A 27,585-nucleotide genomic window follows, 5' to 3' on the forward strand; every position below is an offset into this window, starting at 1 on the left:
GCCTCTCAAGATCTCTTGATTAGCTCTTTCTGCTTGACCATTGGACTGTGGGTGTGCCACTGATGAAACATCGAGCCGGATGTGCTCCCGTTCGCAGAACTCCTTCATGGCATCTTTGGACAAATTGGTACCATTATCTGTGATGATACTGTGTGGAAAGCCAAACCAGAAAATCACTTTTTTAATGAACTGAACTGCCGTGGCCGCATCACACTTGCTAATAGGTTCTGCCTCCACCCACTTTGTAAACTTGTCAACCGCCACCAGGAGGTGGGTCTTCTTATCTTTGGACTTTTTGAAAGGCCCAACCATATCCAGCCCCCAAGTCGCAAACGGCCAAGTAATTGGAATCATTCTCAATTCTTGAGCTGGTACATGAGCACGTCTTGAGAACTTTTGGCAACCATCACATCGTCTGACCAGATCCTCTGCATCAGCATGAGCAGTTAACCAATAGAAGCCATGGTGAAACGCTTTAGCCACCAGAGATTTTGAACCGGCGTGGTGACCACAATCTCCTGCGTGGATCTCACGCAAAATTTCACGGCCTTCTTCAGGAGACACACAGCGTTGAAATGCTCCTGACACACTGCAATGATGCAACTCGCCGTTGATAATAGTCATGGACTTGGATCGCCGGATTATCTGTCTGGCCAGAGTCTCATCCTCTGGTAACTCGCCCCGGTTCTTGTACGCCAGGTAGGGAAGCGTCCAATCCGGAATAACATGAAGAGCTGCCACCAATTGAGCTTCCGGATCAGGAATAGCCAAATCCGCTTCACCAGGGATCTTGACCGACGGGTTGTGCAGCACATCCAGAAAAATATTGGGCGGAACCGGTTTGCGCTGAGAGCCCAGCCGGCTTAAAGCGTCCGCCGCTTCATTTTTCCGCCGGTCCACGTGGTCCACCTGATAGCCTTTGAAATGACCTGCAACAATATCCACCTCACAACGATATGCTGCCATGAGTGGATCCTTGGAGTCCCAAGTGCCAGACACTTGCTGAGCCACGAGGTCCGAGTCACTGAAGCACTTAACTCGACCTAAATTCATATCCTTAGCCATCCGGAGACCATGGAGCAAGGCTTCATACTCAGCTGCATTGTTAGTACAAGGGAACATTAAGCGGAGAACATAACAAAACTTATCACCTCGTGGGGAAGTTAATACGACTCCAGCCCCCGAACCTTCCAATTGCCTGGATCCGTCAAAATGGATGGTCCAATATGTGTGATCCGGCTTTTCTTCAGGTGCTTGCATTTCCGTCCAATCATTGATAAAATCAACCAGTGCTTGAGACTTAATCGCCGTCTGAGGCACATACTTCAAATCGTGCGGCCCAAGCTCTATAGCCCACTTGGCAATCCGGCCAGTTGCTTCCTGATTCTGGATGATATCCCCCAAAGGAGCAGAACTAACCACTGTAATTGGATGCCCTTGGAAGTATTGTTTAAGCTTCCGGCTTGCCATAAAAACTCCATACACCAGCTTCTGCCAATGCGGATACCTTTGCTTGGACTCAATGAGCACCTCGCTGATATAATAGACCGGACGTTGAACCGGATGCTCCTTACCTACCTCCTTTCGCTCCACCACAATAGCCACGCTGACCGCCCGAGCATTAGCAACAACATATAGCAGTAACGGCTCCTTGTCAATGGGAGCGGCGAGCACAGGCGGATTGGCCAATTGCCGCTCTAAGTCCTTAAATGCTTCATCAGCAGCAGAACTCCGGACAAACTGATCTGTCTTCTTCAACATCTGATACAAAGGGATTGCCTTCTCACCAAGACGACTGATAAACCGGCTTAACGCGGCAATCTGGCCTGCCAGGCGTTGAACATCATTGATACACTTCGGTTTAGCCAGGGAGGTGATGGCTGTGATCTTCTCCGGATTAGCCTCAACTCCCCTATTGGACACCAGGAAGCCTAATAACTTGCCCGCCGGTACACCAAAGACGCATTTGTCTGGATTAAGCATCATCTTGTATGTCCTCAGGTTATCAAAAGTTTCCTTTAAATCACCAATCAGAGTCTCCTTCTCCCTGGATTTAACCACGATATCATCCACGTAGGCGTGTACATTACGGCCAATCTGTTTGTGTAGACAATTTTGCACACAACGTTGATAAGTTGCCTGGGCACTCTTGAGCCCAAAGGGCATAGACACATAGCAGAAGGCTCCAAAGGGAGTTATGAATGCCGTTTTCTCCTGGTCCTTAACTGCCATTTTGATCTGATGATAGCCATAATATGCATCCAAAAAACTTAAAAGCTCACAACCCGCCGTAGCATCAATAATTTGATCAATACGGGGGAGGGAAAAGGATCTGCTGGACAAGCTCTATTAAGATCTGTGTAATCCACACACATGCGCCAGGTGCCGTTTTTCTTAAGGACCAGCACCGGATTGGCAAGCCACTCAGGGTGAAAAACTTCAACAATAAAACCAGCTGCTAAGAGCCTGGCTACCTCTTCTCCAATTGCCTTGTGTCTTTCTTCGTTAAACCGGCGGAGGAACTGTTTCACCGGTTTGTATTTATGATCCACATTAAGGGTGTGCTCAGCGAGTTGCCTCGGTACACCTGGCATGTCAGAGGGCTTCCATGCAAAAATGTCCCGATTCTCACGGATGAACTCGATGAGCGCGCTTTCCTATTTCGGATCCAAATTAGTACTGATGCTGAACTGCTTGGACGAATCGCCAGGTACAAAGTCAACAAGCTTAGTCTCTGCTGCCGATTTGAACTTCAGGGCCGGATCATGCTCCGTAGTTGGCTTCTTTAACGGAGTCATGTCCGCCGGATCAACATTGTCCTTATAATACTTCAGCTCCTCGGTGGCACAAACCGACTCTGCATAGGCCGCATCACCTTCCTCGCACTCCAAAGCAATTTTGTGGCTTCCGTGAACCGTTATTGTCCCCTTGTGACCCGGCATCTTGAGCTGCAAATACACATAACAGGGTTGTGCCATAAACTTGGCGTAGGCCGGTCGCCCAAATAGGGCGTGATATGGACTTTGGATTTTCACCACTTCAAACATCAATGTCTCGAACCTGGAATCATGATCATCCCCAAAGGCCACTTCTAGAGCTATCTTACCAACAGGATATGCTGATCTGCCAGGTACTACACCGTGGAACACCGTATTAGACGGTTTAAGATTTTTATTTGTCAGTCCCATACGACGGAAGGTCTCATAGTACAAGATATTAATGCTGCTACCTCCATCCATGAGCACCTTGGTGAACTTGTAACCTCCCACCTGAGGCGCCACCACCAAAGCCAACTGACCCGGATTATCGACCTGGGGAGGGTGATCCTCTCTGCTCCATATGATTGGCTGTTCAGACCAACGTAGATAACGGGGTATGGCCGGTTCAACAGAGTTAACCGCCCGCCTCTGAACCTTCCGGTCTCGCTTGTCCAAACTAGTGGTGAAGACATGGTACTGCCCACTACTCAACTGCTTTGGGTTGCTCTGGTAACCTGACTGTTGCTGCTGTTGGTTGTAACCACCCTGGTTGTTCTGACTATTTTAACCATTATGTCCGCCCGAATTACCATTAAATCCTGAACCGGAACTTCCTCCACCATAACCCGGCCCGGATCCTGAGCCACCGCCAGATTCATGATCATACCGGAAATTATTAGAATTCTTGAACTCCTGCATAATAAAGCAATCCTTCCAAAGGTGGTTTGCTGGCGCCTCCTTCGTCCCATGTCTTGGACAGGGCTGGCTTAGCAGATAGTTTAGGCGGTCTGGGTTAGGGTTGGGTGCCCCATTACGATTTTTCGGTTTACCCTTGCGTCGCTGGCCATTGTCCTGTGCGTTGGTATTAGCCACAAAGTCCATGTTACCATCCGCTTTACGCTTGCCTCCACCACCATTGCCTGCCCAGTGATGCTGCCGACCTTTGGAGTTGCTGTTCCTCTTTCCCTTCCCTGTCTTGTCATCATCAGATTCGGGATCCTTGGTACTATCAGAATCAGCATATTTCACCAAAGCGGCCATGAGGGTCCCCATGTCAGTGCAATGACGCTTCATCCGTCCCAACTTCAGCTTCAGGGGCCCAAACCGGCAGTTGCCTTCTAGGGTTAATACTGCGGTGTCAGCGTTGATGCGGTCTGACGAGTGCAACACTTGTGAAACCCGGCGCACCCAATGAGTCGTGGATTCTCCTTCCTCCTGGACGCATGCAGCTAAGTCCACTATCGACATAGGATGTTTACATGTATCCTTAAAATTGCTGATAAACCAGGCTCGTAATTGGGCCCATGAACTGATAGAATTAGCCGGCAAGCTTTTTAACCAAGTACGGGTCGTTCCTTCAAGCATCATGGTGAAGTATTTCGCACACGCCGCGTCATCCACATCAAGCATCTCCATGGCCATCTCATAGCTCTCCACCCATGTCTCTGGAGGCTGATCCGCCGTGTAATTTGGTACCTTGCGCGGGCCCTTGAAATCCTTGGGCAGGCGCACATTGCATAAAGCGGGGATAAGGCAGGGCACCCCCAAAGAACTAGAAGTAACACCAGGTTCAATCGAGATGGTTGGACGAACCGGCGTGAGCTGCCAAGCCTGATGCTGTGTGGCTAACTCGGCCTCCCTGCGCGCTCGGGCCCGGTTCACCACTTCCTGAGCGTTATCAGCACCACCCGTCGGGTTGTTGCCACGGGGTGCTCCACGTCGTTCGTTACTCGACACTACCGGTTCATCCATATATCTGCTATAGCTCCGGCTTGGACGGGGGGTCGAGTGGATCCGGTCGCAGCTGTACGAGTATGCTTCCTGTTGGACCAAGGCTGTCCTCAAAAGCTCCTTGACCCGTCGCGTCTCTACTGCCTGCGGTGAATCACCTTCAATTGGAATGGCCTCCAGCCGTGCAGCAGCGGTAACGAGATTGTCCATCAGGTTGGAGTAGTGACCCGGAGGTGTTAAAACAGCCTGAGGTATAACGGTGTTTTGACGAGGCGGGTCCATCTGACGAGGCTGAACCGGTGCACCGGTCCCGGGAGCTTCCGCCCGGTTTCCCTCCAGCGGATTGCCGGTTCCTACTCCTGGAGTTTTAAAAAGGTCTCTGGCCTCAAAAACCGTAGGCAAACGGGATCGGTACTTCCTCCTCATGACTTCCTGCGACGCACTCTGGTCCAACATGAGCCTGTAGGCTTGTGCGTCTAAAGCGGCCCGCTCCGTGGCCATCCTGGTGTCCTCAGCTGCCAGGTCTGCCTTGGCCTGGGTGATCTGTTCCTTCACTTTTGCAATCTCGGCGTTGTGAACGCCCTGATCCGCCGGATTAGCCTCCGCCATGAGCACAACCAATGCATCAAATAGCTCTGATAGAACTTGAGCCGGCGGGCGCACAGGGCCTCCTGCCCCGGCAGCCGTCGCCGTTGCTGAACCGGAGGTTGTTGCCGTAGCGGTCGAAGAGTGAAGCGCTGCTTGTGTGCCAGTCATGAATATTCCAACCCGGTTGGGCAGATCAGAGGGGTCCGGAATACTGTCGCCATCGGAACAGCCCCCAATCCGGCCGTCTTGTAGCTGATAAAGAGATTCGGTTTCTCCGGTCGATGACTCGTCATCGGAACAAATGACGGTATCGCCGCGAGATTCCGATCCATCCTCATAACTTCCTCCATGGATGACTCCCACGAAGGCACGCTTCATGGCCGGTTTAATCCGGGCGGATCGCGCACGCTGAGCCGTCTCGACGAGGTCAGTGCAAATGTCTGGCTCAGGGCCCGGTTCACCAATCTTGCCAATGAAAACGTGAATGCCACCAAAGGGGACCCGGTACCCGTACTCAATTGAGCCGGCCTCGGGGCCCCAGCCTGCGTCGTCGATGTAGAACTTGCCGCGACGACTCTTAGTCATCCAGCCTACAGCATAGCCCTCGAGTCCTTCAAAGCGGCCCTCCAAGAACCAGAAACCATCGTGTGATAGCCTCACGGTGGGCGCCAACTGTCATGGTTTTGTCACGGCAGATGTCCTAGAGAAAGGACTTAGTCGTGGAGCCATCGCGACGGGTTAGCTTAAAGGGGTTAAAGCGGACACAGGGACGCAAGCGAGTTTATACTAGTTCGGCCCCTTTGATGAAGGTAAAAGCCTACGTCTAGTTGTGATGGAATTGATGGGGTTTCGATGACTAGGGAGCAAACAAGCTTCGCCTATGTCTCGAGTTGTTGTCTATCTTTGAACCGCCGCCGGGTCGTCTCCTTATATACACGGGTGACACCCGTCGGTTCACAGAGTCCCAACACCGGTCGATATCCGTATTCCGGGTTGGTCTCTCCTTATTCCTAACTTACAATACAAGTTTATATACAAATCCCAGTTTATAGCTACAAGTCTTGAACCGGCTACGGGCCTTAGGCCCTCATCGGCCTTCTTGGGCTTTATCACTCTTGAACTACTAATGAAGTTGACCCGGCCCAGATAGGCCGGTTTACGCCCAGCAGTAATATCCCCAACAGGAACATTATCTTCGCCCTCATGAATTTGACATTCATATCGATCATGAAACGCTTAAATACCTTAAGGGTCAAACTAAGTTGAACAAGCATCATGCTAAATGGAGTGAATTCATTGAGTCATTTCCTTATGTCATCAAGTATATTAAAGGTAAGGAAAATGTTGTGGCGGATGCTCTTTCCCGCATATGCATGCTTGTTACTAAACTTGAATTGGATGTCATTGGCTTTGAACACATAAAAGACTTGTATGCGCATGATCCTACTTTTGCTATTCCTTATGCTAAATGTGTGACGCATACATCTCGGGAACGCTATTACATCAAGGATGGTTATCTTATGAGAGCTAACAAACTATGCATCCCCGAGTCTTCTCTTCGTTTGTTGCTTTTGCAAGAATCTCATGGAGGAGGCCTAATGGGACACTTTGGACGCGACAAGACATTTGCTACGCTCTCCAAGAACTATTATTGGCCCAAGATGTTCCGCGATGCCAACCGCTTCACCAACCGATGTTCGACATGTCGCAAAGCTAAGTCTAATCCCATGGTCTCTATATGCCTCTTCCAATTCCGTACCACCCATGGGAAGATATTAGCATGGATTTTGTACTTGGTTTGCTTAGGACTAGAAATGGAAAGGATTCCGTGTTTGTTGTTGTGGACCGATTCTCAAAAATGGCTCATTTCATTCCTTGCAACAAGATAGACGACGCTTCACATGTTGCAAATCTCTTTTGTAGGGAAATCTTATGCCTACATGGAGTGCCAAAGACAATTGTCTCAGACCGCGACGTCAAGTTCTTGAGTTACTTTTGGAAGACCCTATGCGCCAAGCTCAGAACCAAGCTTCTATTCTCCACGGCATACCATCCACAAACCGACGGCCAAACGGAAGTGACGAACTGAACGCTCTCCACTCTACTACGCATGTTGATCAAGAGGAACATCAAGGAGTGGGAAGAGTGCCTACCAATCACCGAGTACGCCTACAACCGCGCAAGACATTCGACTACCGGCAAGTCCCCCTTCGAGGTCGTCTACGGATTCAACCCGTTGTCCCCATTGGACATTCTTCCTCTACCACTACAAGAGCGCACCAATATGGACGTGAGTGCCTGATTGAACTATCTCAAGAAGATACATGAAGACACAAGGCACACCATTGAGCGCCAAGTACAACGACTCGCAACCAAGCTCAACATCAACAAGCACCCCATGGTATTCAACATTGGAGATCTTGTGTGGCTACACCTTCGCAAGGACCGCTTCCCCAACGAACGCAAGTCCAAACTTCTACCACGAGCGGATGGACCCTTCAAGGTGCTTGCACGCTACAACAACAATGCTTACAAGATCGACCTCCCGCGCGACAAGTACAACGTGAGCGACGTCTTCAACGTCAAGGATCTTTCGCCCTACCATGGTGATGAAGATTTTGATCCGAGGTCGGATCTTTCCCAAGGGAGGGGAGATGATGCGGAGCATCCCAAGGTCATCTCCATGGACCTACCTACGTCACCCATGACACCACTTGGACCAATGACAAGAGCGCGAGCAAAGGCTATCGAAGATAAGGTGAACTCGCTCCTTTCCTAACTACCACTTTCTATGTATGAGACATGGCTGCTATCTCAAGCGGAAACACTATGTGTGATCAGGTACTTGGAGGAGAGCCATGGAGCAACTACACCCAACGGACAAGACGACGAGGACACTGAGTGCCAAGGATGAGAAGAAGGACCGCCACGAAAGCTACAGCCACCGGTCGGGACCGGACGTCCAGCGCTTGAAGCCCCAACCGAGCTACAATGAGTGGACGACCGACCCAGACCGGACGACCGGTGTCTCCGCACCCGAGCCAAACGAGCGAACGTCCGACGTCACCGGACGACCGGCGACAGGATGTCCGGCCACTTCCGGAAATCCGGTACCTTAGCAACCGAGCCAGCACCAGCGGAAGTCCGGAAGCCACCGGACGTCCGGCCGCCCATGAGCCACTGGACGACCGCTATACACCGGACGTCCGATACTTGTCTGCGCACAGGATGAGGCCCGAGGCCCATGTACCCCTTCACTTCGCCCCCATTTGCACTAAGACTATAAATATACCTCCTCCTCCTTCTAGTTAGGGTTAGCATTGGTTTTAGCTCATTTGAGATAGAGCTTTGCTCATCCATACGGATCTACTCCTTGAGAGAGACCGCGGCCCCTCTTCGAAGAAGATCCACGTTGGATTCAAGACCTCCTTCACGGAGAGGACCCCCATCAAGACCTCCTCACGGAGAAGAACCGGTTACCCCTTGTATCGTCCCTTGTTGACTTTGGATCGTGTGATCTCTATGTGTACTTGGATCTAGCATATGTGTGATCGTTCTTGTTGGTTTGAGTGATTCTCTTGTGTTTCCCCTCGTGTTCTTTGTGTTCATCGCGGGATCCGCTCCTTTCGTGAAAGATCGGCCATCTAGGGCTCCACCCTACATCTCCCGGGCATGCCCGGGCGCGTCCGCCTGACAAGCCCGGCTCACCACCGACCCCACAAGAAAAACCCCATCTGGTTCAACGCTTCAAAACCCTAACTCACTCACACTCTCCTCTCTCGCTCCGTCCTCTCCTATTCCCACACCGATTCAGATCGAATCTGGCGCAATGTCAAGCTCCGGTAGCCGCCCCGACTCCGAGCTAGATCCGGACTATGAGCTTGCCCTCCGCATCGCCTTGGAGCGGTCCAAGGTGGAGACCGGGGCAGCTCCAGATCTGCAGCCTCGCCGCAGACGCAACTTCCCCATCGGCGCAGCTCAAACGCCGGCGCTGGCTCCTCCCAGCCCGTGCGTAGCTCCGACAGGCGGCATGCGCAATCTGCGCCTCCCCTACGTCGTCCCCTTCCCCCGCCAGTTGCTGCTAACCCACATGGGCAGCGGCGGGTGCTTGTGCTCGCCCCGCCGGCCCAGATGCACACGCTGTAATCAGAGATGCGTGTCGGCCGCCACGAGCGGCAGCGAGAAAGGGAGAGGAAGGAGGCGGAACAGTCCGTGCACCGCCGCCGCGGGATGCAGGCGGAGCCCGACTAGGACTCGGGTCTCCTCCAATGGGTCTACCGCCGATTGCTTACGACCGTGGAGATGGACGCGCGGTGGCTCCACCGGAAGAATGCCAAGGCGCTCCGGATTGCCATTGAGCAGTCCGAGCGCGAGGAGGCAGAGGCGGCTCGGCTCGCGAAGCTCAAGCGGCGGCAGGACAGGAAGGTCCGGCGGCTGAAAGGGCTCATCATCCTCTCTGACACCTTCGACGATGACGACGACCATGGCTCCTTGTCTGACACCAGCTGCCGATGCCTACAGCTGCGTCGGCGACCGGAAGGGCAAAGGGCCGGCGAGGAAGTGGTGAATCTCTGTCGTCTCCGTCTTCAATTTCAAGTTTTAGTAATCTAGTTTAAACTTGTCCATCGTTTTATGTGAATTATGTGAACTTTAGCGATCTTTTGGACATCAGTCGATAATCTTTGGGTGATCCGAATGTGCATTTCTATGCCCAGATTATATGTTTGTGTGATGACCTACGTTGTTTTTATCTATGTTGCAAGCTAGTATGGATATGATGGACCGAATATGAGATACACGGATGTGGCCGACAAGATTTGAGAAGTGCCCAGTCAGTGCCCACGGCCGCGCCCAGGCGCGTCCGCGGGCGTTTGAGGGCCCGAATTTACAGGTCGTTGATGTAAATGCTCTTATAAACTCTATTGATGATGGGTTTTTCTCTCTATGTGTGCTTCGAATTTGGATCTGAATTATTTATGAGTTATAAACACACGTGTTGTGAATATTTACAAACAAACAGAAATATTTAAATTTAACCATTCTTTTAAGTTTTATCATGGAGCAGGTAAGCAATGGTATCGCCCGATATTCACCCTCGTCTGTCTCTCCAATCCCCACTCTCCGACGCTCGATCGAACGGCCAAAATGTGCTAGACAAATCAGGCAAAAGTTGTGGCTGCTGGTGTTTGACTATCCATCCGCCCACCACGTTCACCTCTCAACCAGGAGGAAATGCAATAAGAGAGAGACGTACGGGCAAAGCATTGAATTATCAACGATGATGACCTCACCTTATATGTAGCAGCTCTGTAGGCGTACGCCGACACCTAACGTGCCCGATTGGTTCATTGAACCTGGACACATTCCCGCTTTCCCTCCGCGGCGGCAGCCGGCCCGAGCGGCCCGGCCTATATAAAAGGCGCCACAACCTGATGAAGAGCTCCAGATCCCAGCGAACTCGTAAACACGTCTGTGCATAGTGCTATTACGTATACTCCCCCACTCACCCCCGAGAAGTCAGGAGGCATGGCGAGGAAGGCAGCGGCAGCGGCCATGGACGGCAAGAGCTCCGAGCTCGCGAGGGCCGTGGCGGAGGCGGAGGCGCGGGAGGAGCGGCTGCGGCGGGAGCTGGAGGCGGCGCTGGCGCGGGTGGCCGTGGCGGAGGAGGCCGAGGAGCGGCTGTGCGTGCAGCTCGGCGAGCTGGAGGCGGAGGCCATGACGCAGGCCATGGAGTACCAGCAGCACGTCAGGGCGCTCTCCGAGAGGCTCGCCCTCATGGACGGCCTGCTCAGGTCCTCCGGCCTCCACGGCGCCGTCGTGCAGTCCGGCCTTCACTGACAAACCGAATCTCATCATGCGTTTCCTTGCTTATTATTATGTGTGATCATGCAAGGCTGTAGTGGTTGTTAAATTTTTCTCCTTTCCGCCGGCGTGTGTTTGATGCCAACTCGTGCGTGCTGGTGGCGTGTAGTGTAGGATGTACATTTTTTTTCTTTTCTTTTTGAGATGTACTGTATATAACGTCGTTTGTGTAGTTCTACATATCTCTTGAGAACATCTTAATGTTGCCCCCGATCTGTTGCAAACTTGAGCTGACGTATGCATTCACCTAATATCACACGCAACGGATTCCTTGACAACGATCGAGCGCATGTGCATATACATGAGGAGCACACGCAAATGAGGTTCTTGATATGAAGGCATAAAGAAATGAACTGGTCCCACATATAAATTCGAAAAATTACCAGTGCTATCCCAAGTTCTCAACTCCATTAATCTTTCCTTCCCGCGAAAAAATAACTCCATTAATCTTGCTTCAACTCCGTAACAAAGCATGAAGCATATGCATTACGAGTAAAATTCCTTGACAAGCTATAATTGTTGGCGGCACACCGCGTGGCAACTGGTCATCAATCTCCCGACCAAAACTAATAATGTTGACAACAAAGGCGGCAAGGAAAAACCATGAACCAGTCAAAAACACCGAAAACATCCGTTTCACCTCGGAAATTTCGGCCGAAACTGACTTCTCGTAAGGATGATGAAACTTGGAAGTCTGAACAATTCAATCAATTTGAATCACCTAGACAGCACTACTAGAAACAAGACGTGTGACACCACACAGAAAACGACCGCACCAGCTGCTCAATTAAAAAAGAAATATAAGGCTAGTCATAGTGGGAGTAACTTAGCTAGTAACATAGCGCACCTTGAGAATTTTTTGCTTATGTGACAAGTAGTTAATGAGAAGTAATAACATAATATGGTACTGTAACATAGCGCTTTCCAAGACAACACGAGTCGACAAGTTATTAAATGAGGCCGCATATGACACTAGTACTATGTTACTTTGCACTATGAAGGTAGTAACTTAGACTAGTGTCATGCATATGACACTAGTCTAAGTTACTCCCCACTATGACCAGCCTAAGGAAACTTCGGACCTCGGCTATTTGACAGCACAAAGTTGACTGGTTTAATGCAATTGGAAATTGCAATGGCAAATCAGGGACCTCGGACATTTGACAGTAGCATGCATGGACATGGAACTTTTCATCCTGAAACTTGTCAATCTTCCAGATAGCTGACTGGAGGTGTGAAATGGCCATGCTCCCCAGAAACCAAGACAATTCCACGGAATTACCGTGAACGCGGAAGTGTACAGACAAGAGGTACAGAAATTGATGAGACTTGTCTCCAATAGGGTGACTTGATCTTTAATCAGGAGTACTGCGTTCAGATACGCGCCTGGAATCCAGGCTGGAAGCAGAAAAACGTCCTGTCTACATCCATGGAAGTTGGATTAAATCAATCAGTAAATCTTCTAGAGGACTAACAAAATCTTTCTCAGAGAATTAAAGATAAATTTCCAACTTCAGATTGAACAGAACAACACAAACAACAAAAAAGATGTGAGTTCCTCTTGGACGTTTGGTGGTTTCAGAGCTGGACATAAGGCTCAAAGTAGCTAATTAACCATAGCCTTTGGGCGTAGAATCTAAAGCATGACACAGAGGGTCTGCAGCCCCACCATGAACACAAAAAAAGAACTTGTGGTGTAGGGGTTGCCACCACATGCACTTCACCAGCAAAGAATCCTACCACCACATGCACTGAGTATAAAGATGCATAGCACAAGTGGATCTCCACAATCATCAAGGAAAGCATATCCGAACACCAAGAAAAGAATATTCGCCGATCGCCGATCAGTTGCAAGATTACTGACATGACTAGACAAAATGTTGGCCCATGGCTTCATTTAGAAGAAGGTATTCGGCTATGGCTTCAAAACAAAAACCTGGCACTTCCGTTACACACTTTTAACTCAAATAAGTATAGCAAATTGTTTTTCCTTTTTTTGGGGTTTAAACACACAACATAGACGCATGCCAGCGTATTCACACAAGAAGACAGAGTCCAAAAGCACCTCACTATCGAAGGGTACGTCATCCATCACCTATGCATGATCCACCTTGGTGAGACACACAAGATGTCAAACTTGGGGTTGGATCTTGGTAGGCTAGGGTAAAATCACCTCGCCTGACTACTCAACATATTGTTGGTTCTCAAACATAGTGACCTGTTACTCACAGCAGAGATTTTGGCATTTAGCTTTGCCCACAGAAGAGTTTGAAGTAGCAGCATGGTGACTATGGTGACCCCTTTAGTTTAATAAAGTGTGTAAATGGTAAACCAACAACCCAAGTGCTGAACTTCGTAGGATTACTGGATAAATACAACTGGGGCGTAAAGCACAGTTCGAATTTTAGCCATAAGAGTGGGCATGTGCAATGTTTGAGGTGTAGTTATAAGTACTTAAATGACACCCTACTTTCCATTATAACCAAATCGAGGACTACAATTTCGTCACAAAAAAATCACACGATTCTAGCACAAGGTTGGCCACTTGCCTTGAAATGATATTTGTTCTGAGTGCATGGTCCATGAATCCATGTGATATGCCCAATTACTAAGGTCTAAGGGTGTCGCCAATTTGTATTCCTTATAAGTTGGTCTTATGGTGAGTCCTACAGTGATCCTTTCATGCCTAAATGAAAAGATCAGAAACCAATGACTCCGTATGATATGCCCAAATACTAAGGCAACGACTTTTGTTACATATTAGGATAAAAATAACTAATATTGGGCTCTTTGTTTCTGAACTACTACTATCAATTTCGAAAAGTTGATAATTCATCGCCTCCTATGGTTCACCAGCTGACAAGCTTCATTAGACTTACACTGCTTGATGTCCATGTCAAGCTACAAAACCGCTATCACTAATCTGTGAACTGCAGACAAGTCCCCCAATAACACATGGCCCAAAATATCTATAACAGCACACAATACTCAAATGTTAAATTGATTCTAAATATGCATATGTCAGTGGGTACAGTTCCAATACTCCTACTGCAGTGAAAGCAAAGAGACTCCAGGTAGCTACTTACATCCACTACGATGACTCATATTCACTAACTATTATGTCAAGTGACCTGAATTATATGACATGGGAACAATTTAAATGAGTTGATAATTTAATCAGCAAAGGGATCAACATAACCCTGTCACTTCAACTTAACAATAATTGTATGAGTAAATGTGACTATAATAAAATAGTTGCCGTAATATCATCTGTGACAGGCTTGCTACACATGAATGATAGGCACATATTTATTTCTTGCAAAAAGAAAAGTACATAATTGTTTTTGTGGGACATCAATAATGGTATGCAGATAGTAACTGCAGCAAAAAAGAATCCAATCACCTAACAGCTACTACACTGGAAAGGAAGCCCAACAAGATCAACCCAAAAGATTAATGTTAACTGCATTCTGAATTTGCACAGACAGCAAGAACATATTTTAAAGACTTATTGATTACAGTCATACAGTGCAGATTAGTAAATTTGTTAGGCTAAGATTACAGTAATAGGCATGAACAATCACATATCGCCAGTGGTACTGAGTGATATAGGCACATTGAAAAGAATGCAGATATGATTGTCAAGCTTCATGCACTAGCCAACGCAACCAAAAGTCCGAACTGATGGAAAGGGCTAGGCAATCCATATATACACTTCAACAATGATAATACTAGAAACAAAAACGGAATTGCTTTGCATATGATATTTTCAGGTACGAATCTCATACGATCCGATGTGTCTCAACTGGGCTGCATGCTCCACTTGTTTCCTTTTCCAGATAGAGCTGGTAGATTCGATGAAAGCACATGCATCTGCTATTGTACTTGTGTCGAACGTGAAAACGCCGTACATATAGCAGAACTCAAACAAAAACACATGCCAATGCACAGAATAAAAAGTCATCAAGTCAATTAACTTAGAAACCTGATGAACAAAAATATCTTTCTTGACACACGGAAGCAGAAGGTGATTGCTATAAGTAGAACTGGACAGTAATCAGATTTCACATACCTAATGTATGCAGGTAAGCCCATCTATAACCATCATTTATTATACAACACACCCATGGAAATTAGAAAACCTTCATAATAGAGGCTGGGCTCTTGTGAAAATAAAAACACCACCACCGCCAACTGAACGCCCCAGGAGCATGTCACGGTCAAGGTAAGAAAGATAGTATAGTCCTCCAGGCGATCGTCTGATAAAAATTCAGTATGGAACTTAAGAACAAAGGAAGCAAAGAAGGAAGATTGTTTTCTTCGAAAAAGTACCTTTCCGGGCCGCTGATAGGAACTTGAGCTCGGAAAGTTTTAAGGAACTGCAATATCTGCAAAAATAGTCACTGCAATGAAACACTTCTATAATAGTTGATGAGCATTTTGAAAGTGAAACAATGGTCCTAAATAAATAATTACTTTTACAATAACCGTTGTATTCTGGAACAAAAGAGAATAACAATAAATCTTTTGGTAACTAGCATTGTCAAAACTATTATAACTGTCGAATGAAAATATACATATGGACTACAGAGGATGTGCATGCTTTTAATGAAAAGGGAAAATGATTGTAACCATAACAGGTAATATTCAAACTGAAGAGATAATTATATTCATATAACCTGGCTTACCTGAAGACTCAAAAAAGACCGAGGAAGTATAGCAGGAGCTATCAGTGCTTGTAGCTGCTCACTAATCTTGATATTCTCTACAGCAACCTATTAGACATAAATCAAAGAAAACAAAATTGAGAAAAGATGGTGGCATAAGCACAGACTTCTTCCCAGAAGCCTTAGCTTTAGATGGTGCATGAAAATACAGAAAACGGACAAATTTCAGCATTGCAAATAACTTTTTGTTCTCAAACAGACATATAAATGCATGCCATTTTGTATTAGAAGGCACATAGATGGCGTGAATCTTATAGCCAAACAGGCAAAAGGGAGAAAAACTAAGCTAAAACCAAAACAAAGCGAAGCCAAAAATTAAGTTTAAAATAGTAGATATTGGTCGTTGCGTTATCTTAGCACTTTTCTTCTCAATGAAAATGACACCCTTCCAGGTGTGTTCGAGAAAAAAAAAGCCAAAAAGAGAAAAACCAACAAAGAACTGTGCAACTACCCTGTGTGCATTGCAAACAACTCGTAGCCATGAGCAGTAAGTTAGAAATATGAAGATAACATGTCAGAGTCTGGCTCTATTCTAGCACCATGTTTCATGTGAAAATGAATCATGGATAATGCTAATGTGATTCATATACTACTCCCTCCGTCCCAAAATAAGTGACTCAACTTTATACTAGCTTCAGTACAAAGTTAGTACAAAGTTGAGTCACTTATTTTGGGACGGAGGGAGTACTTAGCTGCAGATGCGGAGATACCTCATAGAGCATACCTATCACCTACGTAGCCTACCACTACTGCACACTGAACATCACATCAGATCTAACATACGCTTATTCAGTTTTTCTGATGGATTCTTAATTTCCTTCCAGTTAGTTTATGCATGCTCTTTTCCATACATAACGGGAATTTTTTATGTGGGTATAGACAGGAAGGTGCTGCTGGCAGGGGTGGGGACCAGGCAGATGCTGCTGAACAAGTGCTGTTGAGTGTTGACTCAGGGGAGGGTCAAGGAACAGGGAGATGAAGCTTCTATTGATGAATCACTTCGATGAGTCCAGAACTGCTGTTCAGGGAATGTTCTATGGTCGTTTTGGCATCCATTTGAGCTGCTGTAAGTGTCGTTCCTTTTTCAGTAACCTTGATTGCTATACTTTTGGTGGCAGCTGGAACTTCTAGTTTTGGTTTGTTAATAGTAGGTAGCAAAACCCTTTGGAACAGCCATGCCTGGCATATTGATTCTGGATTGATGTTGCGTTCCAGTATTGAAAGATAGTGGAAACTACGCCTAAGCTTGTATGGAGAAAAATGTCTAACCTGCTTTCTTATCATCACCCCCAATCTTTCTTATTACAACACTCCCTCGAATAAGCAGGCAAAGATATTTTCAATAGAAAAATTACCTCCTCGAACTGAAGAAATATGTTGCTCTTAGACAGAACATCAAATTTTGCAGAGACCATCAGTGTTGCACCCTCTTGCTCCTATATAGACCACTAACAGAATCAAACACAAAAGAGCTAAACCAAATGAGAGTTAAAGACAGAAGTGTATACAGTACTTAATCAATGACATGCAAACAGGCTGATAAGCAGAATATGTCAAATGAAGGGATTATAAATCATTTTTTATGCCAAAAATCGTCATACTACAGACTGCAAAATATAAAAATAATGCAATTCTAGACCAAAATCTGTTCCTGTAACAAAAGGACTATGAACATTCTGCAATCATTTTACCAAGCCGCTGCAAAGCTAAAAATACCGTTTTCCTATGCTTTTCACTATATTATGGCCATATCCATGCATATGATACAATGATCCTTTTTACGAACCAGCCTCTCCCCTCTTCGATTGGTTAAACGGAAACAACCAAGTCATGTTTATATCAGTAGAAGGGCAGAAAAGCACATATGATGAGCTAAAGGCTCTACTTAAGTATATATCAGCAACTTGTGAAGATGAATTGTCGTAAAGAAGAAGCAAATATACACCATGCTATCTAAGGTGCAAAACTTTCACCGTTTCACTGCATACTAATGCCATCCTACTACAAACTTACAAGTTAACAAAGGATATTGTCCTTCTGCTGTTTTGCATTTTTTGACCATCCACAATGATGACACTCATAAAACAAAAACATGTACATTCTGAGTTCCAGGCACAGTCGACAGCACCAACAGAAAAACATAACAACTAATGTTTTTGCAAAAACTAAATAAGACCTGTTCTGGCGCAAAGTTAGCTTAAAAGAACAAAACCTCCAAGAAAGGACACATAGGTGCATAATTATCATAAAGGTATACCTCCAGCAAGTTCTCGATGCTCCAACGCACGACATTCCGCACAATTCCACCATCCGACCGACCCTTGCACTCAAATTTCTGGTATATTTGCCCTACCTGCACATATCCAAAAGCACCACCCCTGACATAAGGCTTCCTACACTTTCCGCAAATTTATCAAACATGATCATCTGTCTATACACACTACAAAGCAATTTGAAGTGTCAGAAAACAACTCATGATCAACCACTAATAGCTCCAGGTTTCCATAGAGCGTTAAAGTGCACACAACGGAATAGCAGAGTTTCCACGATATCAAACATGTGCATACTTTCTACTATTTGTTAACTGTCATGGGATTCTCATGATGAATTTTGAAAAATCGTGGACAGGCAGAGAGAGAGACCTGCAGGAGAGGGAGTCTCTCGGCCGCCTCGAAGAGCATAAGCACGTCCGACGCAGACGTGTAGCACAGCCTCCAGGTGCCGTCGAGCGCAGCGAGGTCCAGCGGTGCCCCCTCCCCGGCGCCGAGCTCCTCCACGGACACCTATACACCACGCGCACACATCAGATCGAATCCCTCGCTGTCCGCCCAGGAGTAAATGCGATTGGAGGAAAGAGCTAGAGCGGGGGTCTAGTACGATGGCCTCCTCGATGGCCGCGCGCTGGTCGGGGCTGGCCCCCGAGCCGCGCCCCGTCTCCTGCACCGCCCGCAGCAGCTCGTGCTTCCGCCCCTCCGTGTCCGCCTGCGAGCGAGCAGAGCGTCAGATCGTGCGTGGAGGTAACGAGGGGGTCGGGGGGGTCGGGGGTCCGACGGACCGTACTGCGGTGAGCGGGGCGGCGACCGCGGCGGCGAGGAGTGGAGAAGGGGTGCGACGTGGGTTCTGAGGGCGGAAGTGGGCGTGTCTCTGGAGAGGCGAAGACGGCGGTGGTCGGGGAGGAGCGGCGGGGAACCGGCGGGAGGGCGCGGCGGCGAGCGCCATTTTTGTGCGCGTTCTGTGTGGCTGGAGTGGACGAAGGCGCCGAGGTCCTGGCCAGTTCCGCTGCCACGCATCGGCATGGGCTGCCTCTTGCCTGCCGTTGGCCAGAGATGCATACCCTCCTCACCTGCCGCCGCCACCGTCCGTCGAAGATCCGACGGTAAGAGCGATTTTTTTTTTGGCAAAATGAGCGATTTATTCTTCCTGCGTGTAGCACTCCCACGGCGCCTAGCAGCCAAGCTTTCCATCCTCGGCGTTTCAGACTTTCAGTTAGGCATGTAACCTCTCGCAGAAATTCCACATTAAATTTTAATGCGATTGCTATCCAGCGAACGCTCGCTGAAGGTGGATGGCAAAACAAACATTTTTCACAGCAATTTTAGTTGCAGGAACATGGCTATTCCTTCAAGCACACACGACAATTTTCATAGCAAAATCTGTTGTTGCTAAATTGCCATGTGTTTCTAATGAAATTGCCATGTGTGTTTTGTAGAACTTGGCATAAAAATGTTCTCAAACAGTCAAACTGGCCATTGGGATCCAAATTTAAACAACTGTTAAAACTTCAAGACCTATCTTGCATTGCAAGCAAGATCCATGAAGTGCAAATAGCATCTTAAATAAGCACCCAGCACTGTAACCACCCAACACTACTCCGAAACTAAATATCCTACTACTAGTCACAGGGAGAACCTGTAGGCATTCAAAGATGGGAATCAACAAAACTTGACGCAGAAGGAAAGTTCCCTTTACTCCGGATATAATTGCCTTACAATGTACAATCATGACCTAATCCCTTTTAGAATGGAAAAAGGAAATTCCACGGCAGTATAAGTTTGCGTTGAGAAAAAGCTTGTTGGATTAGGAACACTAAAATCTCTTGAGATCTTCAGACATCTTCGTTTGGACCGCAGATGGTGGATACTCAACTAGATCTTCAGAGATCTTGGTTTGGATCGCAGATGGTGGATACTCAGCTAGATCTACAGAGAGCTTTGCTTCGGATCACAGATGGCAGATACTGGAGTAGACTTCTCCAACTGCAGCAGCAATGCGATGTCGAGCTCCTGCAGGCTCTTCTCCAGTATAAGTTTTGAAGTTTCAGTGGCTTCAGGCTGGCTCTTGTTTGAATAGTTCCAAACCTCTCTTCTGCTGATGATTTCTGTTCACAATGCACTGGAAAAGACTAATTGTAAGGATAGCAGCAAACAGTTTTGCGGTATCTCTTCAAAATAAACTGACAAGCGCTCCAACAGTTACCTGAAAAGCATTCTGCGGCCGAAGACTTTGATGGTACCTCGCTATTCTACTGCTGCAAAGGATCTCAATGATCTTCCATAGCTCCTGCCTCCCATGGACCAAGAAGTGCGAAAGAACACCAATTCACCTGCACAAGCATACAAAACAAGTGAACACTATGAACAAATGAAATCAACTTAACAAAGGGAACATCACATAAAGACCAAAATATTTTCAAAAAAGTTAGCACCTGGATCACCCTGCAAAACAGAAAGGAGTCAAGGAAAGAAGCAAGTCAAAACAAAGCAGGAGGAAGCAATATAGATGTTAGAAACATAACCTGCAAAGAAGAAAACATTTAACTGAAACAAATAAGCTATATGAGAGCAAACCATAAATAGCTGAGACCTGATCAGCAACCTGCCATGCAAAGCACTAATTATGAAGGAAATTTAGTTAGTAAGTTCACGCCCCAAGAAATAGGATAATGTAATCTGCAACGGATTTACATCACCAACTATGTCAAGCAAATTTGCACAGCTTGAATGCACTGAAATGCAGCAGATAATGAACCTCAAGAGAGCATAAGAAAGAAAGGAGCTACAATAATGAAAAGTTGGAGCAAACAAGAGCGCCGCGCTATAGAGAAATAATCTAAACGGTAATAGCAAATGATTAATACTAAGTAATTCAGAATAGGCTGTTCAATCGAAGTTACGATTACAACAAGGTCCCATAAAACTGAATTGATACTACATAGACATTATTTAGTGCCTCTAAGGAGTCTCATATCCCTTCATAAGTCTATAAAGAAGGAATCTCTTATGGTTTCCATCCTGTCAAAGAAGGGGAAATGGAGTAGACATCCGCATAAGGTAGCCGGGGAAAGAAAAGATGGAAGTCTCGTTAGCTCTAGCTCAGGTCCATGCCATCTCCAGCTTGGCTCGGTATCGGAGACACGGCGGAGTAGGATCTCTCAAAAGGGGAAGGATGCAGCTGTGCACCACGCCTGCGCTTGAAGGAGCACCCTTCATGGCTGCTGTCAGCTTCATGCTTCCTCCGAATCCCCCTCACTGCCTGCAGCTCCAGTGGTGAGAGCGCGAACAACTGCCCACTCACTCGGCAAAGCGAGTTGTGGTTGTCATAGAGGATCCTCTGGTTACAGTTTTTGTCACAAATGTGTGTCATTCCAGTCAATTTGCAGCGGTACATGTTTCCAAAGATGTGCTCATTCTGGCACCTCATGTCACACTTGTGACTGGGGATTTCCCCTTCTGTGTTCAGAATAGTGGACAAGAAAATCACATTGCTGGGCTCAGCAATCACAGATTTGCCAAGTACCTCCATTGTTCTGCCGTGAGAAACCTCTTCACAGACCCCCTTTTCTTGGTTTCTGAGATCGGAGTTTCTGCAACCCAGAACAAGAATTTGCTTCAGAATTTTGTTTTGAAGCACTTGCATATGACCCATGCGGTGACAGTTCTTGTTGCTATTACTGAACTAGTTCATAGAATAAATTGCAGTAAATCTGAGAGGACTTTTGCATCGAACGCAAGAAAAAACTAGTATTAAAAGTGGCGCAACCTCACGAAATTGCCACTAAATTTGCATGCAAGATTTATCTTCGACCACAATTTTCTACAGATAAATCTCGGTCACTTATGATTTCTGAATTCTAACATTGCTGACAAGATTCACTATAAATCCGTTGGCCCTTTGGCAGATCAAAACCAGTAAAATCCCACAACACCACAACCTATAATTGAATAATTTGGATAGTACAGTCCACCTGGCATCAAACTACGAACGAACCCACAAAGTCCCACAAAAAAATCAATATAAAATTCTCAGATACAAACAAAACCTAATTCACAAGTCAGCACCTACCCCTTTTAATCCTGCAGGTAAACCAAACACCTAGCTGTCCCTTCCCCGGTTCACAAATTTACCAGATCTAAACGGTGAAACCCCCACCTACCGCACCACCCACGATAAATTCGCACCAAAACCACGAACAACCGCACCACAGCGCCAAAACCTACACCAATTAGGGATTCGGACCGACAAAATCGCATTCAAACGCCTCCTAGCAACCTCTCACGGTCTCCCCTCTCTCCTCGTCGAAACACCCCTAAAATCTGAGGCGAAAACCTCGCAGAAAAGAACGTAATAGAGGGCAGAGGCGAGGATACATACCAGTAGAGCTCGAAGGCGGAGGAGGAGACGAGGTAAAAACAACGCGGCCTTCGGTCTCTCCTTCCTCTCCCTCCCTCCCTCTCTCTCTCCGCCAGGGAACACCAACCTCTCGCGGAGTCAATTGCAACGGCCCGGACGAAGAGGGGTTGGGGAGGGGTGGGTGTCCATTTATAGGATCATGCAGTTCGCCGAATGACCAAAATGCCCCCTGGATGGCCCGGACGTCGACACGGAGGAGCTCACTCGCTCACTGTCCGTCCCTGCTTCCGCGGATCGGTCCGGCTCGGATATCGGCTCTATCCGTCCTGTCTCCTCCAAGTAACCCACTCCTGCCCTCGTTGTCATTTCGTGCTAATACTAATATTAGCACGAACCTTTTCTTAGACAGGGCACATGATAGCTCACATGTAGCTCAATTTTGCTGTTGACACGCCGTGCAGTTTTGTGCGCCTTTGGATGTTGATCAAATTTTTAAAAGGTTACAGCATCTCCAACGGCCTTTTTATATGGGAAATGTTTACAGACGGTGCGCCGGCCGAACGCTCGGCCGGTCTTATCGCGAGCCTTCGATCTACTGGGATCCTGTGTCTATCCCACGTCCTCCTGCGTCTATTTTTTTTTCTTTTTGCCTTATCTTCTTCCACCTCGACCCATCCTCCCTTTTCCTCTTTCTCCGGCAAGCACCACCGGCCAGTGGACTCGCGCCCAGCTGTGCGTCCCCCTCGCGCGCCCAATCCCGCTGCCTTTTTTGCTACAACCTCATCGCCATGGTCGCACCCCTCGCATGGCAGCGCCCTCGCGCCGCTCCTGTCGCCATGGCCGCATGTGATGGGGTGTGGAAGATGCGGCGGGGGCAGACCTCGGGGGAGATGCAAAGATGACCGGCGGAGCTGCAACCAGCATGGCACGAGCTGCAAACCGTCGCGACTAGATGCTACGAGCAGCGAGGTGGAGCTCAGCGACAAGCATCAACCGGAGGTGACTGGTGCTGCAAACAGTGTGATTTTTAGCTCGAACCGGCTGCATCCAGCGTGAATTTTTGCTGGAACCAGCAATGAGGAATGTTCCGACCGACGACGGGCATAATGTTGAAAGCTTCAACCGGCATGTAAAAAGGCTTCAACTGCCATGAAAAAAAGCTACAACCGTTCAACAAAAAAGCTACAACCACGTTCATCAGAGCTGCAACCCGAGTTCGCCGTAGTTTTGTAGCCACTATGATCCAGCGATATTTGCTACAACTGGTGTTGTTTTTTGCTACAACCGGTGTCTCATTTTGCGGCATTGCCATAGCCGGCGTCGGGAATTTTTGCTACAATGCTGTCACGTCGTGCTACAACCAGCACTTCAAATTGCTACAACCGGCACACGAGAATGCTACCACCGCTGAGAAAAAAGCTCCAACCAGAGATACATGGAAACTGAGGGGGGGCGCCATGGAAGCTGCAGTCGGCACCTGAGAAAGGTACAACTGTTGATGGGAAAAGCTCCAACTGACAAACAAAAATGCTTCAACCGGAGGTGAACAGAAGCTATGGTCGGAGGACGAAAGCTGCAACCGGCTATGGAAAAGCTACAACCAGCGTTTGCAGAAGCTTCCACCATGTACGATGATGACCATGGCGAGTTTTCGACTCGACACGCCGGCGGGCTGCAACTAATGTTGCCGACGACCATGAAGTAGCGAGCGCGCGGCGGCCGGGGGCGAGCGCGCGGCGGCCGGGGGCGCATCCAACGGCAGCCGGGAGCGAGCGCGCGGCGGGCGGGGGTAAGCGCATGGCGAATCTGAAGTAGGGGGAAGGGGGAAGAAGACGATGACGTGGGAGAGGGGTGATCGAACGGCTCTAATCCCACGCATCGGGTGGCTGGGGCTAGACCGGCCGAACTGCTCGGCCGGTGCGCCGGCGCCTAACAGTTGCCTTTCTATATAGGATTGCTAAAAACATGTTATAGCAAGAGGAGGGAGAAGGTTTACAAAACCAACATGTTTTTTGCGTTGATAGCCTTTATATATCGGATTGCTATATTTGCACAAAACACACAATGACACGTGGAAACAGTTTGTCGTAGATACAATGACATGTGGAAACAGTTTGACGAGGCTGACGAAGCGGATGGGGAGGCGGATGCGGACTCGCCGGAATCTCCACCATCGCCGACGCCATCTGATTTTGATCTGCGAGTTCTTTAATTCAGGCTACGACGAGGAGGAGGTGGCTTCGACTATAGACAAAGTGTTGCCCCTGGATGATCCGACAAGGAAAGGACTACACGCGGGGGAGAAGAAGGAGATGATCCAGCGAGTCGTTCATCGGAGGACGACGGCGTCGGCGATCAGGCCATGGAAGGGCCCCATCCCCAAGGTATGTCTACCCAATATTACTCTTTTGGATTTGATTCGTCCGGAGTCTTGGACCATGGTTGTGAGGAGGAAGAAAGGCCGCCGGGCGGTGGCTGGACCGGCGCCGACGACGACCGCGGCGTCAGCTCTGGAAATCCCGGCGATCAGGATCGGAGCCGCCCGGGCGCATCGTTTGAACGAGTTTGTGGGCCGTGATGGGCCAGTGTTTCGCGACAACGAGTCGGGCCTAGCTAGGACTGGATATGAGGCCCAAGTCCCCAGCCAGGACACCGATCGGTGTTTCAGCGCAGTACTCAACGTGCATGGGATTAAGTCGACGAGAGGTTCGACTAGCCCTGCTATCTCGAGTCTGTTCTTTCTTACGTCGGAGGCGGCTAGGGTTCGCCGGGTCGTCGTGCCGGGTTTCCCAAGGATCGTTCTCAGGAGAGCTGCGCGGGTTCGTCCTACGGTAGTGTAGCGCCCAAGATGTGATTTCTATCCCATCACGTGATGAATTCATGATCGGGGAACAATCGCATTTCGAGCGCATAGCAAGGTGGATATCATTACAACATACCATGTACTGAATAGATGAGAATACAAGGTAAAGGCTTACACTCGCCACAAGCTACAACATGAATACAACAGTTCATCAATACATAGCAATCATCATACAGAAGAGCGGGATCCGACTACGGATGAAACCAAACGAAAAAAGAAGAACGACATCCACCCTGCTAATCCCAGGCTCCCCGACCCGGAACCTATTCCCTTGATCGAAGAAGAAGAACAACTCCAAAAGCCATCAAGCATCGCTCTCACATCATGAGCATCGCATTACCTGTACCTGCAACTGTTGTTGTAGTAATCTGTGAGCCACGAGGACTCAGCAATCCCATTACCATGGGTATTAAGACTAGCAAAGCTTAAAAGGTATGGAAAGGATAAGTGGTGAGGTTGCAGCAAGCGGCTAAGCAATGTATTGTGGCTAACTTACGAGTACAAGAATAAGGTAAGAATCTACGCAAACTAGTAATGATCAATAAGTGATCCTGAACTACTTATGTTCAAACATAACCCCACCGTGTTCTCTTCTCGAACTCACTCAAAAGAGACGGTCACGGTTATGCACGCGGTTGGTGTATTTTATTTCGGGATCGCTGTCAAGTTCTCTACAATCGGATATTAACAAATTCCCATCTGTCACATAACCGCGGGCACGGCTCTCGAAAGTTTAAAACCCTGCAGGGGTGTCACAACTTAGCCCATGACAAGCTCACGATCCGCGGAGACAATCCTCCATCACGGGACATCCGATCAGACTCGGAATCCCGGTGCACAAGACATTTTGACAATGGTAAAACTAGTCCAGCAAGACCTCCCAACGTGCCGACACCCTGATAGTAGCCGCGCGTATCTCGTCTCAGGCCACGATGAATGAGCTAAGCGTACATGTACCAACATACCCCAAGTTGCCTAGGGGCGGTCCCGCACGGTGCTCTAGTTTGGGACCAACACCATCAGCACTGGCCCCCCTGCTATGTAGAAAAATCCTCGGGTTCACGACGCCCTATGCCAATTAATTATTAGGTTCAAAAATTATTATGGCAAATGTTAAAACCAATGTTGGGCCTTGCTGGAAGAGTTTTATTCAAAGCAAACTGTCAAGAGGGGCCCGTAAACCCTCATTGTGTTAGGGACGCAAAATCAAGGAATATAACACCGGTATGACGAAAACTAGGGCGGCAAGAGTGGAACAAAATACCAGGCAAAAGGCTGAGCCTTCCACCCTTTACCAAGTATATAGATGCATTAATTAAATAAGAGATATTGTGATATCCCATGATATCCATGTCCCAACATGGAACAACTTGCAACTGCACCTGCAACTAGTAACACTATAACAGGGGCTGAGCAAAGCGGTAACATAGCCAAACAACAGTTTGCTAGGATGGTGGAAAAGGTTAGAGGTTTCCATGGCAATTGGGAGGCTTGATAAACAAGTGATAGGTAGCGGTGACATAACGATAGCATCGAGACAACTAGCATAGCAAAGATAGTAGTGAGATCCAAGGTGACGGTCATCTTGCCTGAAATCCCGCTAGGAAGAAGATCGACTCCATGAAGAAGACGAACGGGCATAGTTGAACGAATCCTCACAATCGCAACGATAACCGGAACTATCGAGAAGCAGCACAACCGGAAAGAAGCAAACAACATGGTAAACAACCACCACATAAACATGGCATGATGCACAATCAAGTATGCTGTCCAGTTTAATGATTCATGGCATGGCAAAGTGCAACAAGCAACACTACAAATTAAGTGGGCAATATGCAACGAGTTGCATATTGACAAAACACCACATTCAATTATTTAATTTGCTCTCATTTAAGCTACTCAACAATATTAAATGTTGTTAAACATGGCAAGAGATGAAGCATAATTAAACTAACTATTTAGGCAAGTTTAAATGAGGCCAGAAACAACAACAATAATTCCGGAAAATCCCCACGTGACATTTAGCAATATAATGCAAACACAATTTTAAACATTTTAAATGTTGTTATCATGATGCGGGTGACATATTCCAGTTTTATGCAATTTTATGAAAAAGTTGACATGAGCATGATAAGAGCATTTGTCGCCATGACAGAATGAAAGGGTGCCACGGCAACGATAACGGGAATGGTGCAACGGCAACATT

The 27,585-nt window shown here is 47.7% G+C and overlaps 3 protein-coding genes across 7 annotated transcripts; 1 reads left to right on the forward strand and 2 right to left on the reverse strand.

Moving 5' to 3' along the window:
- The first annotated feature begins 10,723 nt into the window (after nt 1-10,723).
- On the forward strand, nt 10,724-11,374 carry LOC125509753 (protein RESPONSE TO LOW SULFUR 3-like). The gene has a single exon (XM_048674790.2). It carries the CDS (start codon nt 10,824-10,826, stop codon nt 11,133-11,135), a length of 312 nt encoding a protein of 103 aa, XP_048530747.1. The 5' UTR covers nt 10,724-10,823; the 3' UTR covers nt 11,136-11,374.
- Nucleotides 11,375-12,220: 846 nt separating this feature from the next.
- On the reverse strand, nt 12,221-19,211 carry LOC125509743 (Plastid-lipid associated protein PAP / fibrillin family protein). 2 transcript variants are annotated; one of them, XR_015602251.1, is made up of 9 exons: nt 18,947-19,211; nt 18,764-18,868; nt 18,529-18,669; nt 18,144-18,239; nt 17,242-17,322; nt 15,848-15,934; nt 15,492-15,547; nt 15,232-15,418; nt 12,221-12,580 (listed from the first exon to the last, which is right to left on the reverse strand). XR_015602251.1 is itself a non-coding variant. In XM_048674769.2 (8 exons), exons 1-8 carry the CDS (start codon nt 19,103-19,105, stop codon nt 15,304-15,306), a joined length of 840 nt encoding a protein of 279 aa, XP_048530726.1. In that variant the 5' UTR covers nt 19,106-19,211; the 3' UTR covers nt 15,110-15,303. The 2 variants fall into 2 exon arrangements, 1 of the variants encoding a protein (XP_048530726.1); XM_048674769.2 differs by lacking the exon at nt 12,221-12,580 and having other exon boundaries at nt 15,110-15,418.
- A 617-nt stretch (nt 19,212-19,828) lies between these two features.
- LOC125509747 (uncharacterized) lies at nt 19,829-22,694 on the reverse strand. 4 transcript variants are annotated; one of them, XR_015602252.1, is made up of 4 exons: nt 22,538-22,694; nt 21,683-21,749; nt 20,363-20,489; nt 19,829-20,278 (listed from the first exon to the last, which is right to left on the reverse strand). XR_015602252.1 is itself a non-coding variant. In XM_048674779.2 (3 exons), exon 2 carries the CDS (start codon nt 21,686-21,688, stop codon nt 21,254-21,256), a length of 435 nt encoding a protein of 144 aa, XP_048530736.1. In that variant the 5' UTR covers nt 21,689-21,749; nt 22,538-22,694; the 3' UTR covers nt 19,829-20,278; nt 20,363-21,253. The 4 variants fall into 4 exon arrangements, 3 of the variants coding, with proteins under 3 accessions (XP_048530736.1, XP_087376368.1, XP_087376373.1); XM_048674779.2 differs by having other exon boundaries at nt 20,363-21,749; XM_087520242.1 differs by lacking the exon at nt 22,538-22,694 and having other exon boundaries at nt 20,363-21,769.
- Nucleotides 22,695-27,585: the final 4,891 nt, after the last annotated feature.

Source organism: Triticum urartu, chromosome 1A, assembly GCF_056163025.1.
Source record: "Triticum urartu cultivar PI428250 chromosome 1A, HENAU_Tu73, whole genome shotgun sequence".
NCBI classification, from domain to species: Eukaryota; Viridiplantae; Streptophyta; class Magnoliopsida; order Poales; family Poaceae; genus Triticum; species Triticum urartu.